This window comes from Leptopilina boulardi, unplaced genomic scaffold, assembly GCF_019393585.1.
Source record: "Leptopilina boulardi isolate dan_hultmark-lab unplaced genomic scaffold, ZJU_Lbou_2.1 LbouV2_386, whole genome shotgun sequence".
NCBI lineage: Eukaryota > Metazoa > Arthropoda > Insecta > Hymenoptera > Figitidae > Leptopilina > Leptopilina boulardi.
This window is the reverse complement of record NW_026137958.1, coordinates 632,701-648,525: the sequence shown is the minus strand read 5'-3', so window position 1 is coordinate 648,525 and position 15,825 is coordinate 632,701. Positions and strand designations below refer to the sequence as shown.

General features: G+C 27.5%; 1 protein-coding gene across 1 annotated transcript in view; it reads right to left on the bottom strand.

Moving 5' to 3' along the window:
* The window catches only part of LOC127288412 (uncharacterized), a 186,795-nt gene that overhangs the window by 116,581 nt on the left and 54,389 nt on the right, over positions 1–15,825 (bottom strand). Inside the window, exon 3 of the mRNA XM_051315829.1 lies at positions 82–120. Within this exon, the coding sequence (XP_051171786.1) occupies positions 82–120 (39 nt within the window). The remainder of the gene's footprint in view (positions 1–81; positions 121–15,825) is intronic.

The following is a 15,825-nucleotide window of genomic DNA, read 5'->3' as shown; positions in this document are numbered from 1 at the left end:
AAAAATGTTTGTCCAACACAAGTTCAAAATCTTTGCTCAATAAATTGAAAAGTCGCGTTTTAAAATGTATCAAACTCTTACCTTTGAGAATAATCACTGCTGCTCCTGTCTCCAATAAACCTAAAACAAAAAAAGAAATAATTTATAACATTAATTAAGAATATTAATTTATTTTAAAATCTCTTTTAAAATATAAAAAATTGGTAAAAAACAAAATTACTCTTTCACAAATATGGAAAAAATTCCTAGAGATTAATTTTTTTCGTTAATAATTAAAACCAGTTTACATATACGAAAAAAATCAAAGGTGTGGTTTCTTTAGAAGCTAATTTCGATGAATATGTAAATTTTTTTTTAATTTTTTTTATTTTTTGAAACAAAAAAGGGAACAATATTGTAGTAGCTGATGGATGTTACAAGCGCCAGACAATCGTATGATTACTTTCTTCCTCTATCTCTTTCTCTCGTAGCGAACAAGTTGCAAAAGTGAGTTTTTTTCTTTTTTTCCTAAATGTTTTTGCTTGCTTTCCGTGAGTTTACGTTACTTTGATTACAGGTATACACCCCGCCGACAAAGTATAGACAAGATTTAAGTTTTGCTCTTTATTCCTTTAAATGTAACAAATAATTGAGAAAAAGTTAATTAAGGGAGGCCCCTGAAGTATTTCTTTGGCAGCTAAAAATGAAGCACCTCTCTTATAATACCATGTTGGTTGGATACTTTAAGGCTTTTATAATCGACCCTTAGAGATCATTTCGTTTTCTTAGTATGGCGCGGTCTTAATTGTCATGACAAGCTTTGGATACAATTTGCCTATCGTATTTTAACTCCCAAGTTTGTAATTATGTTGTAAACTCCAGTAGCTTGTTGCAGCAAGAAACGAAACTGTTTTGCCTTGCTTGGTGGTCGAAGTATTTACACTTCCGGTCCGCTATATATATATAATACTTCCAAGAGTTCTTTTGATCTAATATAATTTTTTCTTTTTTTATAAAATTGAATTTTTTTCCTCCAAATTGCTTTTTATTGAAATTCTATTAAATATATCTTGGAAATTCTAATTTCATAATCTATATCGTGAATTTGCATATAAATATTTTTAGTTTGTATTTGGCCTTTAGTATCGAATGCAAGATACTATCGGTAAGGCTATTTGTATGTTAAACTATTATCAAAAAAAAAAAATTGACTTTCGAACCAGTTTTTTGCTACGTGTGTGATAATTGAAAAAGCACTTCAGGATACTCAAATGGATAATTACTTTGTTTTAGGTACTTGGATTTGTGCAACGAAAATCCAATAACCATATAATGATCTATGGTTTTGCTGCTAAGCCCTTTGAGCTCTTTTTAGTTGAGCCTATATATAGTTCGTAGATGAGACCGATAAGATCCTCCAATCAGGCTCTTACAAACGTTTACACATAGCTCGACCAAAGGTTCGCCAGGTTCGTTAATAACTCCCAGCTACCGTCTCGTCAACCTCTTTTTCGTTAAAATAACATCAAAGAGTTAGAAAATTAATTATTTCGCCCTTAGGTCCTTCGTGAAATTAAAATTCTCCGCAATTATCGTTTTTCAAAAAAAAAAGTTCGCTCAATAATTTCTCCAATTTTTATTCATCCATCGAATTATTATTTTTATTATTAAATTTAAAAAAAAAATTATTTGAAATAAATATTTATTGTGAAAAATAATTTTTTTTTTCCTCTGCGAATGATATGCGACTTTCTTTCAATTCTTTTCCCATAAATGGATGTCGATTTTGAATGACAAAATCGAAAAGCGAATATTTGCAATAAAATTATATATAGTTATATGTGTCGTTGAAAATCGTATTTTATTAATGTGCACTACATTATTCATAAACCGGTTTATGAGTTGCGTTTACTATTTCCACGTATGCCATTTTTCTCCCATAGAAACGAACATTATACGTATGTGTATATATGTAATCAGTGACCCTGTGTTTATATATGCTTTGTTACCCTATCTTCTTTCTCGAATGATAAAGCAATTTTATATCCAAGTAAAGAAAATAGTAAGTATCGTAGATTATACGAATAAAAATTGTGGTAAACATTTAAAAATAAAACCTCTCAATTCAACTTTTTCCGATTAATTTTTTTAATTAATTTTTTTAATTTAAAAAAAAATTTAATTGTTTTAATGTTCGATTTTTTCAAATTAAAATATGTTTTTTTTTTTTTTTTTTGTTCTAAACTTTGAGTTAACTTGAAACGTGGAAAAAAAGTATACAATCACTTTTGAAATTTTCAAAGAAGGAAACGAGAGAGCTTTATCTGAAATTAGTTTGACTTTTTTTCAATGTGTTAAACTTGCTTTAAAAAAGAAAAAGAAAAAAAAAGAAAAAAAACGTTGAAAATCCATACATCCCTTCAAATTGTTCTTCTTGCCATAGTCGTTATATGTTGTTATCTCAGAAAGTAATCAATTTCCTTATTGCCCTTCGAAGAGCGGAAACCCGATAATAACAATTACATATAACTTTACAACCTAATCTAATTCCAATACAACTGCTTTGAAAACGATATAATAATTTCAATAAAAGTCCATTTCCCATCAAATGAAACGTGAATTTTTATGTCGTCAATTGAAAACAATTTTTTTTTTCTATTCGATAAACAATCTTATTAAATTTCTTTATATGGGAAAATAATTTTTATTTTTTTATTTATTCTATATAAAAAAAAATTATTTTTTTGTATTGAAAACATTTTTTTTTTCTTCTCTCTAAATCTGAATTAGTAAAAATGTTTACTAATTTGAATTAGTGACTTACTTTTTGCTTCTGAATTAGTAAAATTTTTACTAATTACTAGTAACTTTTACTAACAATTAGTAAAATTTAACTAATTCAGAAGCAAAAAAGTGAGTCTCTAATTCAAATTAGTAAACATTTTTACTAATTCAAATTTAGAGAGTTGATTAAAATACAAAATTTATCGAAAATAATTTCCTGTATAATTTTTCAACCCTTTGACCCCTATATGAAATAGAAAAAAAAAATTAGTAAAAAAAATTTCAGTTCCACAAATTGCACTTCAATTTTCTTCACATATATATAGAACAAATACGGGGGAGAAAACTTTGTATTACAAATTACATTCTTGTTTTCTAGGGCATCTGTAATAGTAATTCCGTAAAGTTGCCTTCCTCGCGGAATTCAAACAACCTCCTTCTTCCCCTTTTGTATACATATATATATATATATATATATATATATATATATATATATATATATATGCGAGTTACTTAAGCCTTCACAAACAAACTTTCTGACTATAAGCGAACCTGTTCAGTGTGTATTCAAGATAAACCACTCTCGGACTCAAAACCATTTGTAGTCCCATTTCCTCCAAGGAATTCGTTTCACGTCCATTACAGTTGGAACTTTATATTCCACATGTAATTTAATTCTATTATGAATATTGCAATATGAAACATAAAATTGACTGCAAAGTGGAATTATAAAATTGGTTCAATTGATGTAACATGATTTTCTGTTATTCACTTTTCATAATTATATACAATCTCGTGTTTATTTATATATTTATATATATATATATTTTATACTAAAATCTATATACTATCATGATGTAATATTGTGTATGTAAATTTTTTCCATTTTGTAGATTTTTAATTTCAATCGAATTAATGAGAAAAAAATTTTAGACTTTTTTTTTTGTAAAAAATAATGAATTTTTTCATTCATTAATTTTCCGTTTGGTTGATATGTAAAAAAAATTGTATTTTTTGTCTCAAGAATATTGAAACTGGAAAAAAATTTATTTGATTCAAATAATTGGTTACTTTATTATCAAATAAATATTTATCTAGAACCAATAATTTTTGTATTTCCCACTTGGAAAGATTCCCCGGAAAGTGCTCCCTGGAGGTTCTAACAGAATTCCGCCGGAACTTCCAACGTAATTCCGTCGGAATTCCATCGGAGTTCCAAAGAATTTCCGATGGGATTCCGACGGAATCCCGATTAATTGTTTTTTCAAAATTTTTAGAGTCCTAATTCCGTCGGATCTCCGTCGGAATCCCATCGGAAATTCTTTGGATTTCCGCCGGAACTTCCAACGTAATTCCGTCGGAATTCCATTGGAGTTCCAAAGAATTTCCGATGGGATTCCGACGGAATTAGGACTCTAAAAATTTTGAAAAAACAATTAATCGGGATTCCGTCGGAATCCCATCGGAAATTCTTTGGAACTCGGATGGAATTCCGACGGAATTACGTTGGAAGTTCCGGCGGAAATCCAAAGAATTTCCGATGGGATTCCGACGGAGATCCGACGGAATTAGGACTCTAAAAATTTTGAAAAAACAATTAATCGGGATTCCGTCGGAATCCCATCGGAAATTCTTTGGAACTCCGATGGAATTCCGACGGAATTACGTTGGAAGTTCCGGCGGAATTCTGATAGAACCTCCAGGGGGCACTTTCTGGGGAATCTTTCCAAGTGGGAAATACAAAAATTATTGGTTCTAGATAAATATTTATTTGATAATAGTCAAGTAAATTATTGGTTCAAGTAAACATTTATTTGATAATAGTCAAGTAAATTATTGGTTCAAATAAATATTTATTTGATAATAGTAATCGATTATTTGTAACAAATAAATTTTTTTTTCATTAATATTTAATTGAAATAGAAAATATGTTGAAAAAATTTATCGATCCCGAATAATTTATTTATTGCTTAATTGCTTCGAACTAAATGTAATTAATTTAGAAATCCCCCGAAGAAAAAAAAAAAAAAAAAAGGTGTAAAATCTCTTTAAAAGGCGAAATTATTTCCTGTGGGCAATATTCTTATAACAGGAGCGAGGGTCGATATCACTAATGCATAGCACCTGTTTTCAAAGTGGACGATGTGTGGTCACAGAATGCGTAACGAATGCCATTCATTACATTCATTCATTCAATTCATTGTTTTCGTGTCGACTTGGTGGTCTCATACAATTAAATCAGACTTTGCGCGTTTTTTTTTTTTTTTAAACTTTTATCAGCATAATTGCAATACAATGTTTAACGAGAATAAATTCTCTCATCGTGTGAAAGCACACACAATTCTTTGATGATGCTGTATGTGTGTGTGTTAGTTATAAAATAGAAATAAAACAAGCAGGAAGTCTCTTTTATAGGCCGACCAGTAACCTCGAATGATCTTGTTTTTAAAGTTGTTCTCAGGGAAATGAAGTTTGTGTCAAGAATACAAAATTTATTTATCTAACTTTGAACCCATGTTTGAAAAAACTATTTTCTCTTTTTCAAGGGGGAAAATAAATAATCAAGATTTTCAAGTCTTTTTCTACTTTTCTATTTTTTTTTTTTCTGAGGATGTATATATTTTTTTCTCAAACAAAATTGAGATATTGGCAAATTACTTAAAGGAATATTCAATCATGTCTGAAAGTTATATACAAAAATCCTCGAGGCGCCTTTTATATACGCTTTTGTGTTGTTCGCCAACTGCGGCATTTCCTTCCGGCGTAAAGATCTCTCTTTGAGAACTTAAAAAGGAATGCGAAAGAAGAAACGTGCTTAATCGTTTGGTTCTACGATGAGTCATGTTGCACGTTCACACATACTTACGTCACATGGCGCCTTATTTTGCGCCACGTGTAACATTTTTGGGGAAAAAATTTGCATTCTTTTATTTTTCACAAAAAAGACATTCAAAAGAAAATTTAATCTCATATTTGAGAGGATTCTTCTACTTATAAATAGTCCTTATCCCCCCTTCCTCTTCAAAAGATTAATTCTTCTTCTTAATGTAGATTTTATACCTTTGAAAAAAAAAAAAATTTCCCTCTTCTATTGAGAGTTTAGTTTTGAAGAGATGGCAATTTTTCAGATTATTTTCTATAACCTTTCAATTGGAGAGGCAAAAAAATAATTAAATTTTTTCACATCAAAGAATTGATTTTTCTCTGTTGTAAAAAAGAACAATTTTTTTTTAAAACCTAATAAAATTTTATGTAAAAAAAGAATCTTTTTTTTTATTTGGTTTTCAAGAAGCAGAAAGCGGCGTTTTTGACATCACTCAAAGGAATGTAAATATTTATATAAAAGCTTCTTATATTGAAACGAAGCAAGCAAATTTTCAATTATTCGAAATCAAATTTTTTTTTCTCTTTCTATTTAAAAATACTTTACATTTTTTTTTTAATGTCAGCATATTATAATGAAAATACATTTTTTTTTTTGAATCATTCTGAAAGTATTGAAAAAGTGCCCTTTCACGTTTTATGTGAATATATAAAAAAAAATAACAACTAATTCTTGTTTCATAAAACTGAAATTGATTTTTTAAATTGTACATTTACTGATTATATTGCCGACCTACTCTTCGAATCTTTCATCCCTCGTTATGTAGCGCGCTCATATTCACGAGAGAGTCGTCATATATATATATATATATATATATATATATATATATATATATATATATATATTCATATATGAAAATGCAATCAACATTTCGATACTCCTCGCAATTGCCACTTGACTTCGTCGAGAGACGTATACATAAAAATATTATAATATGATCCGAGTTTCAATATAATAATACTTGCCGGGAGGTCTTATGTAAAATTTATAACCTTCCATTTTTTTTTTACATTATTTTAATATCGCACTGAGATCGATTCCTCCGACTCGATATAGAATTAATTAAGCAAAATTCAATCAACAAATTTTTTTTCATTTATCACAAAAAAAAATTTTTTTTTCGTCACCGATTTTCCATACAGCACCAGATATCCTAGGATATTCCAAAAACATCCCTTGGATATCCTAGGGATACCCCAGGGATATCCTAAGGATACTTTAAGGATATCCAAAGTAACGGCGGTTAGGATATCCTAGGGATATCCCAGAGATATCTAAGGATGTCCCTAGGACGTCCCAGGGATATCCTAATCATTTCCCCGGATATTATTTGGATATCCTCAGGACGTCCTAAGGATATCCCAAGGATATCCCTGGAATAATTAGGGATGTCCTTAGGACGTCCTAAGGATATCCACAGTATGTCTATATTATCTTAAGGGTTAGAATATCCTTGAGTTGTTCTAAAAATGTCCCTAAGGTCATAAAAATTCATAATAATAATTCATAAAACGACCCTAACATACAAATTAATTAAATAAAAATGGAAAACATATTTTTTGGATGTATTTATAATGTATTTCCAAGATATCTAAAATGATTTACCTTGTCTACAAGAATTCTTTTTTCTACTTTTTCTTTAAAAAATCTCTTGAAACCAACATAAGCGCTAACTATTTGTATCAAAAAATCGCTATCTCAAATAGTCAAAATTTGAATCATAATGATATCCTAGATAGATCTTAGCGATATTTCTAAAATATTTGAAAGATATACCAAGTTTATCCCAAGAATATCCCCACGATATCACTAGGATATCCCTGGAATATCCCAGGGATATCCCTAGAATATCTCCAGGATATCCTCAGTATATCCCCAGGATATCCCAAAAATATCCTACGTAACGGCGATTTGGATGTTCTGAGGATATCCTCAGGATATCCTAGGATATCCTATGGACGTTTTCAGGATATCCTACATTAGTTTAGGATATCCTGAGGATATCCTGAGGATATCCTTTTGTTTTGAGGGTAGAAACTAAAAATTACAAGTATATTTTTATTACCCCAAAAAAAAAAAATCGAACCAAAGTCACTTTAATTAACGAAGAAAGTCAATAAACATCGATTTTTAAATGCCCACGTGCCACGTGATAAAAGTTCTCATTTTTTATGATCACCTAAAGATTTTATTTTCAAATATATTACAAAATTTTATTAATGATTATATAGTGGAAAAAAAAATATTTCAACTTTGTTGCAGAACTAAATTTAATGTTTGTCCAGTAAGAAATTTGCATAATACTTTAATCTAGACGTTAATGACTTTTTGGAAGTAAAAAAAAAAAAGTCCCAAAAACACGCACCGAGTAATTAGCCCTAAAAAGTAAGTCAGGTTTCTGAAAAAATTGTATATGAGAGAAAGCAGGTGGAATTTTTATATTACTTTTAGTGGGAAAAAATTTTTTTCAATTAAATTTTTTATACAAAAAAATCTCTTACTAAAGAAACTAATTCAAAAGACATTCAAGAAATTATATTTTTTTAATAAAATTTATTTTAATTTTTGTAATATTGTAAATTTCCACTTTTTTGTTTTGTAAATATTTATTTTTTTGTGAAAAAAAAAGTTTATTTTTATAATAAAAAAAAATTGTTTTTCTACCTATACAAATACTTGTATTATTTATTCAATATATATGAAAAATTTGATAATGACTGATAATTACTTAATTTTTGTTTTTGTCCCAAGCGCTAAGGGATCTAAATCTCTCGTCTAGGTACTTATTAAAAAGGCAGAGGTAGACCTGCCCTAATTATACAGAAAAACGGCTCTTGAAAAATCTTTTCTGGCGTCAGTCTCGTCCCGGGGGATCTCCTTTAAAATTCTCTGTTTGTGGTTTAAAGACTTGAAAAAAGTGGCTACAATTTTTCGCTCCAAAGATAACTTGGCATAGAAAAATATTTTCTATTTTCACCCTTCACTGGATTTGAAAAATTTTGAAAAAATATTTACTATTTCCAAATATATTTTATTTTACTTTCATTTTAATTACTATTATTATTATTATTATTATTATTTATATGCAAATAATTATTATTTTTCAGAAACATTTTACGTGATAAACTATAATTTTCCTTTTGATGCCTTTAATATGTATTTTCATTTTCCAATCGTATATAATCTGGATTACATAAAGATTTAAAGTTTACAGAATAATAATGTTTGAGAGCGTAGACAAGGAAGACAATGGTAGGAATGACCTTCTTCGCAGTTTACCATAAAGATTATCACCTAAAGCCGAGAGAGAGAGAGAGAGAGAGAGAGAGAGAGAGAGAGAGAGAGAGACTTGTAATAGAGGTGTACAATTGCACATGCCTACAATATACCCAAGGCTCAAATAATAACTATAATCTGAAAATACTTTAAGTCTTTCTTTTTTTTTTTTTTTTTTTTTTTTATTTATCTTTAACTAGGACAGTTGCATTTAACAGTAGTATAAGAGTTGAAAATAGTCTTCAAGTTTCCAGGTATATTTCGTCCTCATAATAATAGACATAAAAATAAAAAAAAAAATTTCTCTTAATCGAAAAAAAATATTTAAATTTTATCCAATTATTTTTTTTTTTTGGAAAAAATCCGAAAAAATCCTTTATAAAAGGAATATTAAAAAAAAGAATAAAAAAAAATATTTGTATTTCTTGAAAATTTTCTTTCTCAGTGGGAAAAAAAGAAGAAGGATGCTGTGAGATAATACCGAGAACATCCGTTGAATAAAGGAAAAGACGTAAGAGATTTTTCCCCACTCCAAAAAAAAAAAAAAAAGGGGGCGAACTATCAGGAAATTCGAACGGGTTTCACCTAATACTATATCAAATTTTTACGGATTAGGGTTCTCTTATAAAGATTAATCGCGTGAGTGCGCGCGGCACCGATCCTTCAAAAAAAGGATTTTAAACCCATTGGTCTCTCTATTTTGTAACTTACATATATATTGCGCACACTTATCCCTTCGTTTATAATAAAAAGGGGCAAAAATTTTGTTGTGTGGGGGTGTTAAAAGTGTTCACAAGGTCGTTGAGGGTTGATTGAAATGGTACACCCTCAATGTCCCTTATTTTTTTTTTTTTTTTTTTTTCTTCTTAGATTGTGTTGTGTTATTCAGCAAGCCTAACGACATCTGTTCATTCATAATAATACGAGGTCGTCATCGAAAAACCAAGGACACTCTTGCTCGCTCTCCATTCTTAAATTGGAAACGAACTCCACGTGCCACATTATTTACGCGTGGAATTTATTTCATTATACCCACACCAAAGGAAAATATGCGCTCTATATAAATCGCATCGAGGGGGGGGAAAAAAAAATTTTTTTTTCCTCTTGTAAAAAATAGCTAATTTTTAATTTTTTTACTTTATGTAAAATTTTAATAATAAATGTACTGAAAAAAAATTAATTTATATAAAATAATTTGTTACTTGAGTGCCCACTTGGAAAGATTCCCCGGAAAGTGCCCGGAAAGTAATTCCGTCGGAATTCCATCGGAGTTCCAAAGAATTTCCGATGGGATTCCGACGGAGTTTCGACGGAATTCTGACGGAATTCCGACGGAATTAAGACTCTAAAAATTTTGAAAAAAAATTAATCGGAATTCCGTCGGAATCCCATTGGAAATTCTTTGAAACCACGTTTGAGAAAGCAAATAATTAATGAAACAAAATAATTGAATTTAGTAAACTGTATTCCAACCAATAATTACTGTATTTGAAACAAATACAATTCAATTGAATCAATAATTATTTATGTGGTTGCAATTATATTAATAAATGAATTAAGCCAATTTCTTTTGAACAATTTGCCAATTTATTTTTTAACAATCGAGAAATTGTTAGTAAAAAAATTGGCCTAAAACCTGCATTTATTAATAATTATTTTATAAAAATAAATATTTATTTAATAACACTCAGATACTATCTAAATGTGAATTAGTAAAAAAGTTTACTGATTTGAATTAGTAACTCAGTTTTTGCTTCTTAATTAGTAAAATTTTACTAATTATTAGTAAATTCCACCGATATTACTCTCTAAATCTGAATTAGTAAAAATGTTAACTAATTTGAATTAGTGACTCACTTTTTGCTTCTGATTTAGTAAAATTTTTACTAATTATTAGTAAATTGCTAATACCAATTGTTAGTAAAAGTTACTAATAATTAGTAAAATTTTACTAATTCTAAAGCAAAAAGTGAGTCACTAATTTAAATTAGTAAACATTTTTACTAATTCAGATTTAGAGAGTAAAATTAGTTATATTTTACTAATTTAAAAGCAAAAATTGAGTCACTAATTTAAATTAATTTTACTAATTCAGATTTCGAGGGTTCATTCAAGTTACGGGAATATGTATTTCATTGGAATATTCAAAACATTTCTTTGGATTATTCCACCGATATTACACTCTAAATCTGAATTAGTAAAAATGTTAACTAATTTGAATTAGTGACTCACTTTTTGCTTCTGATTTAGTAAAATTTTTACTAATTATTAGTAAATTTTAACTTATTCTAAAGCAGAAAGTGAGTCACTAATTCAAATTAGTTAACATTTTTACTAATTCAGATTTAGAGAGTAATATCGGTGGAATACTACTTTACTAATTTAAATTAGTAAACATTTTTACTAATTCAGATTTAGATAGTATAAAATAATTAATGAATTAATAATTAATTAATTGACAAAATGATCTTTTATAGAAGATCATTTTGTCAATTCTTGATCTAAAAAAATAGGAAAAAATAGAAAATAAGTTTTGGTTTTTCATTGACAATGAGAATCATTCAATTTTCTTCTTGGAAAATGGAAAAAGTATATAAGAAAAAGATATACTTTCAAAGAAGCCCGGAACAATATAATATATATCCACATATACATATATAGTTAATAAGATGCAGTGGCACGCTCGCTTTACAGTTTGCAAACCTTCAAAAAGGAATCATTTCCCTGGAAAAAAAGAGACATCACCAGAAAAGTATATAATAAACTCTTGGCGGTTTTTCAAAAAATGTTTACATTGTATCTTTGAAACTCAAACTCTCTACCATTGTATATATTTTCATTCGTGTGTTTCCAAAAAAAAAAAAATACTTTATGGGTGGCAAACATTAGGCAATTTTCCAAACCAATATTAAATATACAAACCTAAACGGCAAAATGCGATCAGTATTAAAATAAATTCATTGATTTTATTATCGTTTCAAAATATTGCTTTCAGACATAAAATATTAAACGAAAATTTATAGCTTTATTTACGATAAATTTATTATTTACGATAGCATATGTGAATTTGTATGTGTGTAGAGAGAGAGAAAGATGTATTGTTAATTACATTTATGAAACTTCCGCAAACGATCGCATTTGTTGTTTTCTTTTGCAAAAATTGCCCTTTCTATATACATATAATTGTGAAATCTAGCCCAAGGGGTTTAATTTAAAAAAAAAATTTTAAAATAATTTCGTTGATCAGAAATAAACCCCAGAGGGTTAAAAGTTATATGAGCAAATTTTCAAGATGATGAACCTCTTAATTATAATGTCTCCTCACTCTATTTTCACGACTACTGTTTAACGCTGCCGGGTGTAACCAACCAAGCTGTGGGTATATAAATTGAGTTCCGTCCGGGTCTTAATACCGTAGCAAATTCAATTTATCGTGGGTGGCTGCTATACATATCAAGACGATGCTGTAATTAAATTGTTACTGGGGGCAGACCGCACGCCAATCGACATGGGCGGCCCCCAAACACCCACGCGTTCCTTTCGCGATTTGCAATCCTTTTATTTCCGCGCTTATATATTCTCTATTAATAACTTGCCGTATTAATAAATCTTCTTTGGAACTTTTTTCCTATATATATTTTTTTTTCTTTCGCCTTTTTTTTTTTTTTTTTTTGAACACGCTTTATTTTTTTTTTGTTTTGTTGCATATACGCGTGGGTGAAAAAGAAATCAAAACACTATCCTTTCATCACCTGCGCCCTTTCTTTTATATTATATATATATATCCTTTCGAATCCCGCGCTTAATCCATTTCGCGTGTACGTTGTCGAATTTGAATATTTCGAACATGCTCGGCTTATTTCGAAAGCCCTTTCACAAGATCACTTTAAGAATAAGCAAATGAGAATAAAACTCCCTTTCGATCTATTGTTTATCAAAATAAAAATAAAAAGATAACTTTTTAATAATGAATTTTATATAGTTTTTTTTCAATATTCTATTTTAATATTTATATTACTCTTTAAATTTGAATTATAGTTAAAAATATTCGAAATAGAACATTTTTTAACTAACTTCTATTTAACTATTTTGTATTAAAAATTAAAATTTTTGCTTTTAAATTAATTAAATTTTACTAATTTGCCAGTGAACCAAATTTTATTTACTATTAGTTAAATTTTACTAATTTGCTAGTGAACCAAATTTTATTTACTATTAGTTAAATTTTACTAAATCGCTAGTAAACCAAATTTTTTTTACTATTAGCTAAATTTTACTAATTCGCTAGGGAACCAAATTTTATTTACTATTAGTTAAATTTTACTAAATCGCTAGTAAACCAAATTTTTTTTACTATTAGTTAAATTTTACTAATTCGCTAGTAAACCAAAAATTTTTTTAACTATTAGTTAAATTTTACTAATTCGCTAGTGAATCAAATTTTATTTACTATAAGTTAAATTTTACTAATTCGCTAGTAAACCAAATTTTTTTTTACTATTAGTTAAATTTTACTAATCCGCTAGTGAACCAAATTTTATTTACTATTAGTTAAATTTTACTAATTCGCTAGTGAACCAAATTTTATTTACTATTAGTTTAATTTTACTAATTCGCTAGTAAACCAAAATTTTTTTACTATTAGTTAAATTTTACTAATTTAAAAGCATAAAGTGAGTCACTAGTTTAAATTATTTAAAATTTTTACCAATTCAGATTTAGAAAATAATTAATTACTCTCTAAATTTGAATTTGTAAGAATTCGTTTATTAATTTAAATTATTGAAAATTTTTCCTAATTTTTAGTAATTTTTCACTAAAACTTTAGTAAAAAAACATTACTATATTAGTAATATATTACTAATATATATATATATATATATATATATATATATATATTAGTAATATATTACTAATATATATATATATTTTACTACAAATAAGTGAAAATTTCTACTACTTTTTAGTAAAATTATTTTCCAATAAAACTTGAGTAAAACCAATATTACTAAATCATATTTTACTAAAAATTAGTGAAAAGTGACCTATACTAATTCACATTAGTAAGAATTTTTACTAAATTTAGTAAAATATTACTATTTGATTTAGTAGTTTTAAATTTTTTTTACTAGTTTTACTAAAAAGGGACTAAAAAATAGTGGAAATTCTTACTAATTTAAATTAGTAACTCAATTTTCGCACTAATTCATAGATTTAGAGAGAAAACTTCAGTTAAAAAAATATTACCAAACCAAATAGTTAATAGTTTACTATAAATTAGTAAAATTTTCTACTAAATTTTTGTAAAACTATTTTCTACTAAAACTTTAGTAAAAAAAACATTATTAAATCAATTAGTTGATATTTTACTAAAAATTAGTGTAAATTTCTACTAATTTGAATTAGTGAACGAACTTTTAATAATTCAAATTTAGAGAGAAGTAAAATCTTGGCTAACTTTTGCTTTAGCAATTAGTAAAGAATAACTAATTATTAGTAAAGAATAACTAATTATTAGTAAAGAATAACTAATTATTAGTAAAAAAAATAACTAATTATTTAGTAAAAAGTAACTATTTTTTTCAAATAAAAACTCCTAAATCAAATAGTAATATTTTTTTCTAAAAATTAGTAAAAATTTCCACTAATCTGAATTAGTAGCTCACTATTCAAAAATTTAAAAAAACAAGTATGCGTGATTTAATTTTTTTGTTTTGACATACTTTTTCCCCTCGCGAAATTATCCTATATTCAACACAACAACATTGCAATAAAATAAAGTAATAAATTTCCATTTCAAAAGTTTTATTTTCTTACTTTTTTTTGCGCGCGCGCGAAGAAAAGACTATAATTTTTTTGTTCCAGAAGACAAAAAACATAATTTTTCAATGTCATTTTTTTTTCCCTAAATTATCATTAAGAATCAACAGCTGTGAAATCAACTGGAGAGCAATCAAGTAGAATTAAAGTCGAGTAAAATAATTTTTTAATACGCGCAGTAGTCTCATATTGAAATCGGAACATAGAAACTTTTTTTATATTGATTTTGCGTTAATTGCTTCAGTAAACTTTGATGGAATCAGCGACGCCCAAGAGATAGCATGATTTTATTTGTCGTAAATCTGAGAATGTATATATATATATAGTCTGCGTAGAGTTGACAACTTTTAATGTAATTAGGCCTCTTCCGTTGTAAAACACGAGGGAGCGATTTCGCGGTATATATAAGGACAAACAATAAACGAGACTGGCAGACAGTATAGAAAATATGACATCGTGTCAGACGAGAGGACAAATTGAACCTTTCCTCATCCGTAACGCAATAATTGACATGATGGTATATCAATTCTTCGAATAGTACAATTATTTTCTTTTTTATTAATTTCTTTAATTTTTATTGTTCAAATTGTTTCAACCAAATAAATAGTTTTTTATTACCACAATTGTTTTGGTTATTTCAAATAAAATTTTTTTTGGATACAAATAAATATTTGGTCTAAATAAATATTTTTTTGATCTAAATAAACATTTGGTTAATTTTAATAAATTTTGTGCAAATGAAGAAAGAATTTTATAAATTTTTTATCGATTCAACAAAAATTTGGTTGTTTCAAAAAAAAAAAAAAATTCTTTAAGTGATGTACAATTCGAATTATTTTGAGTGTAAATGAAATTACTCACAATTAGTAAAGCAACAAGGTGGTCCTTATTAAAAATATATACCCGAAAGTATAAATGTATTGTCGAAGTCACTCCCCCTCTGTTTTAATAATAATGAAAGTAATCATATAATGCAAAATACTTTTGCTGAACATATTGCAGAATGTTAATTTAAATCCGCGAGTGATTCGAATTTAATTACTTATTATTATGCCGAAATTACCGTCTATTACTCAAAAAAA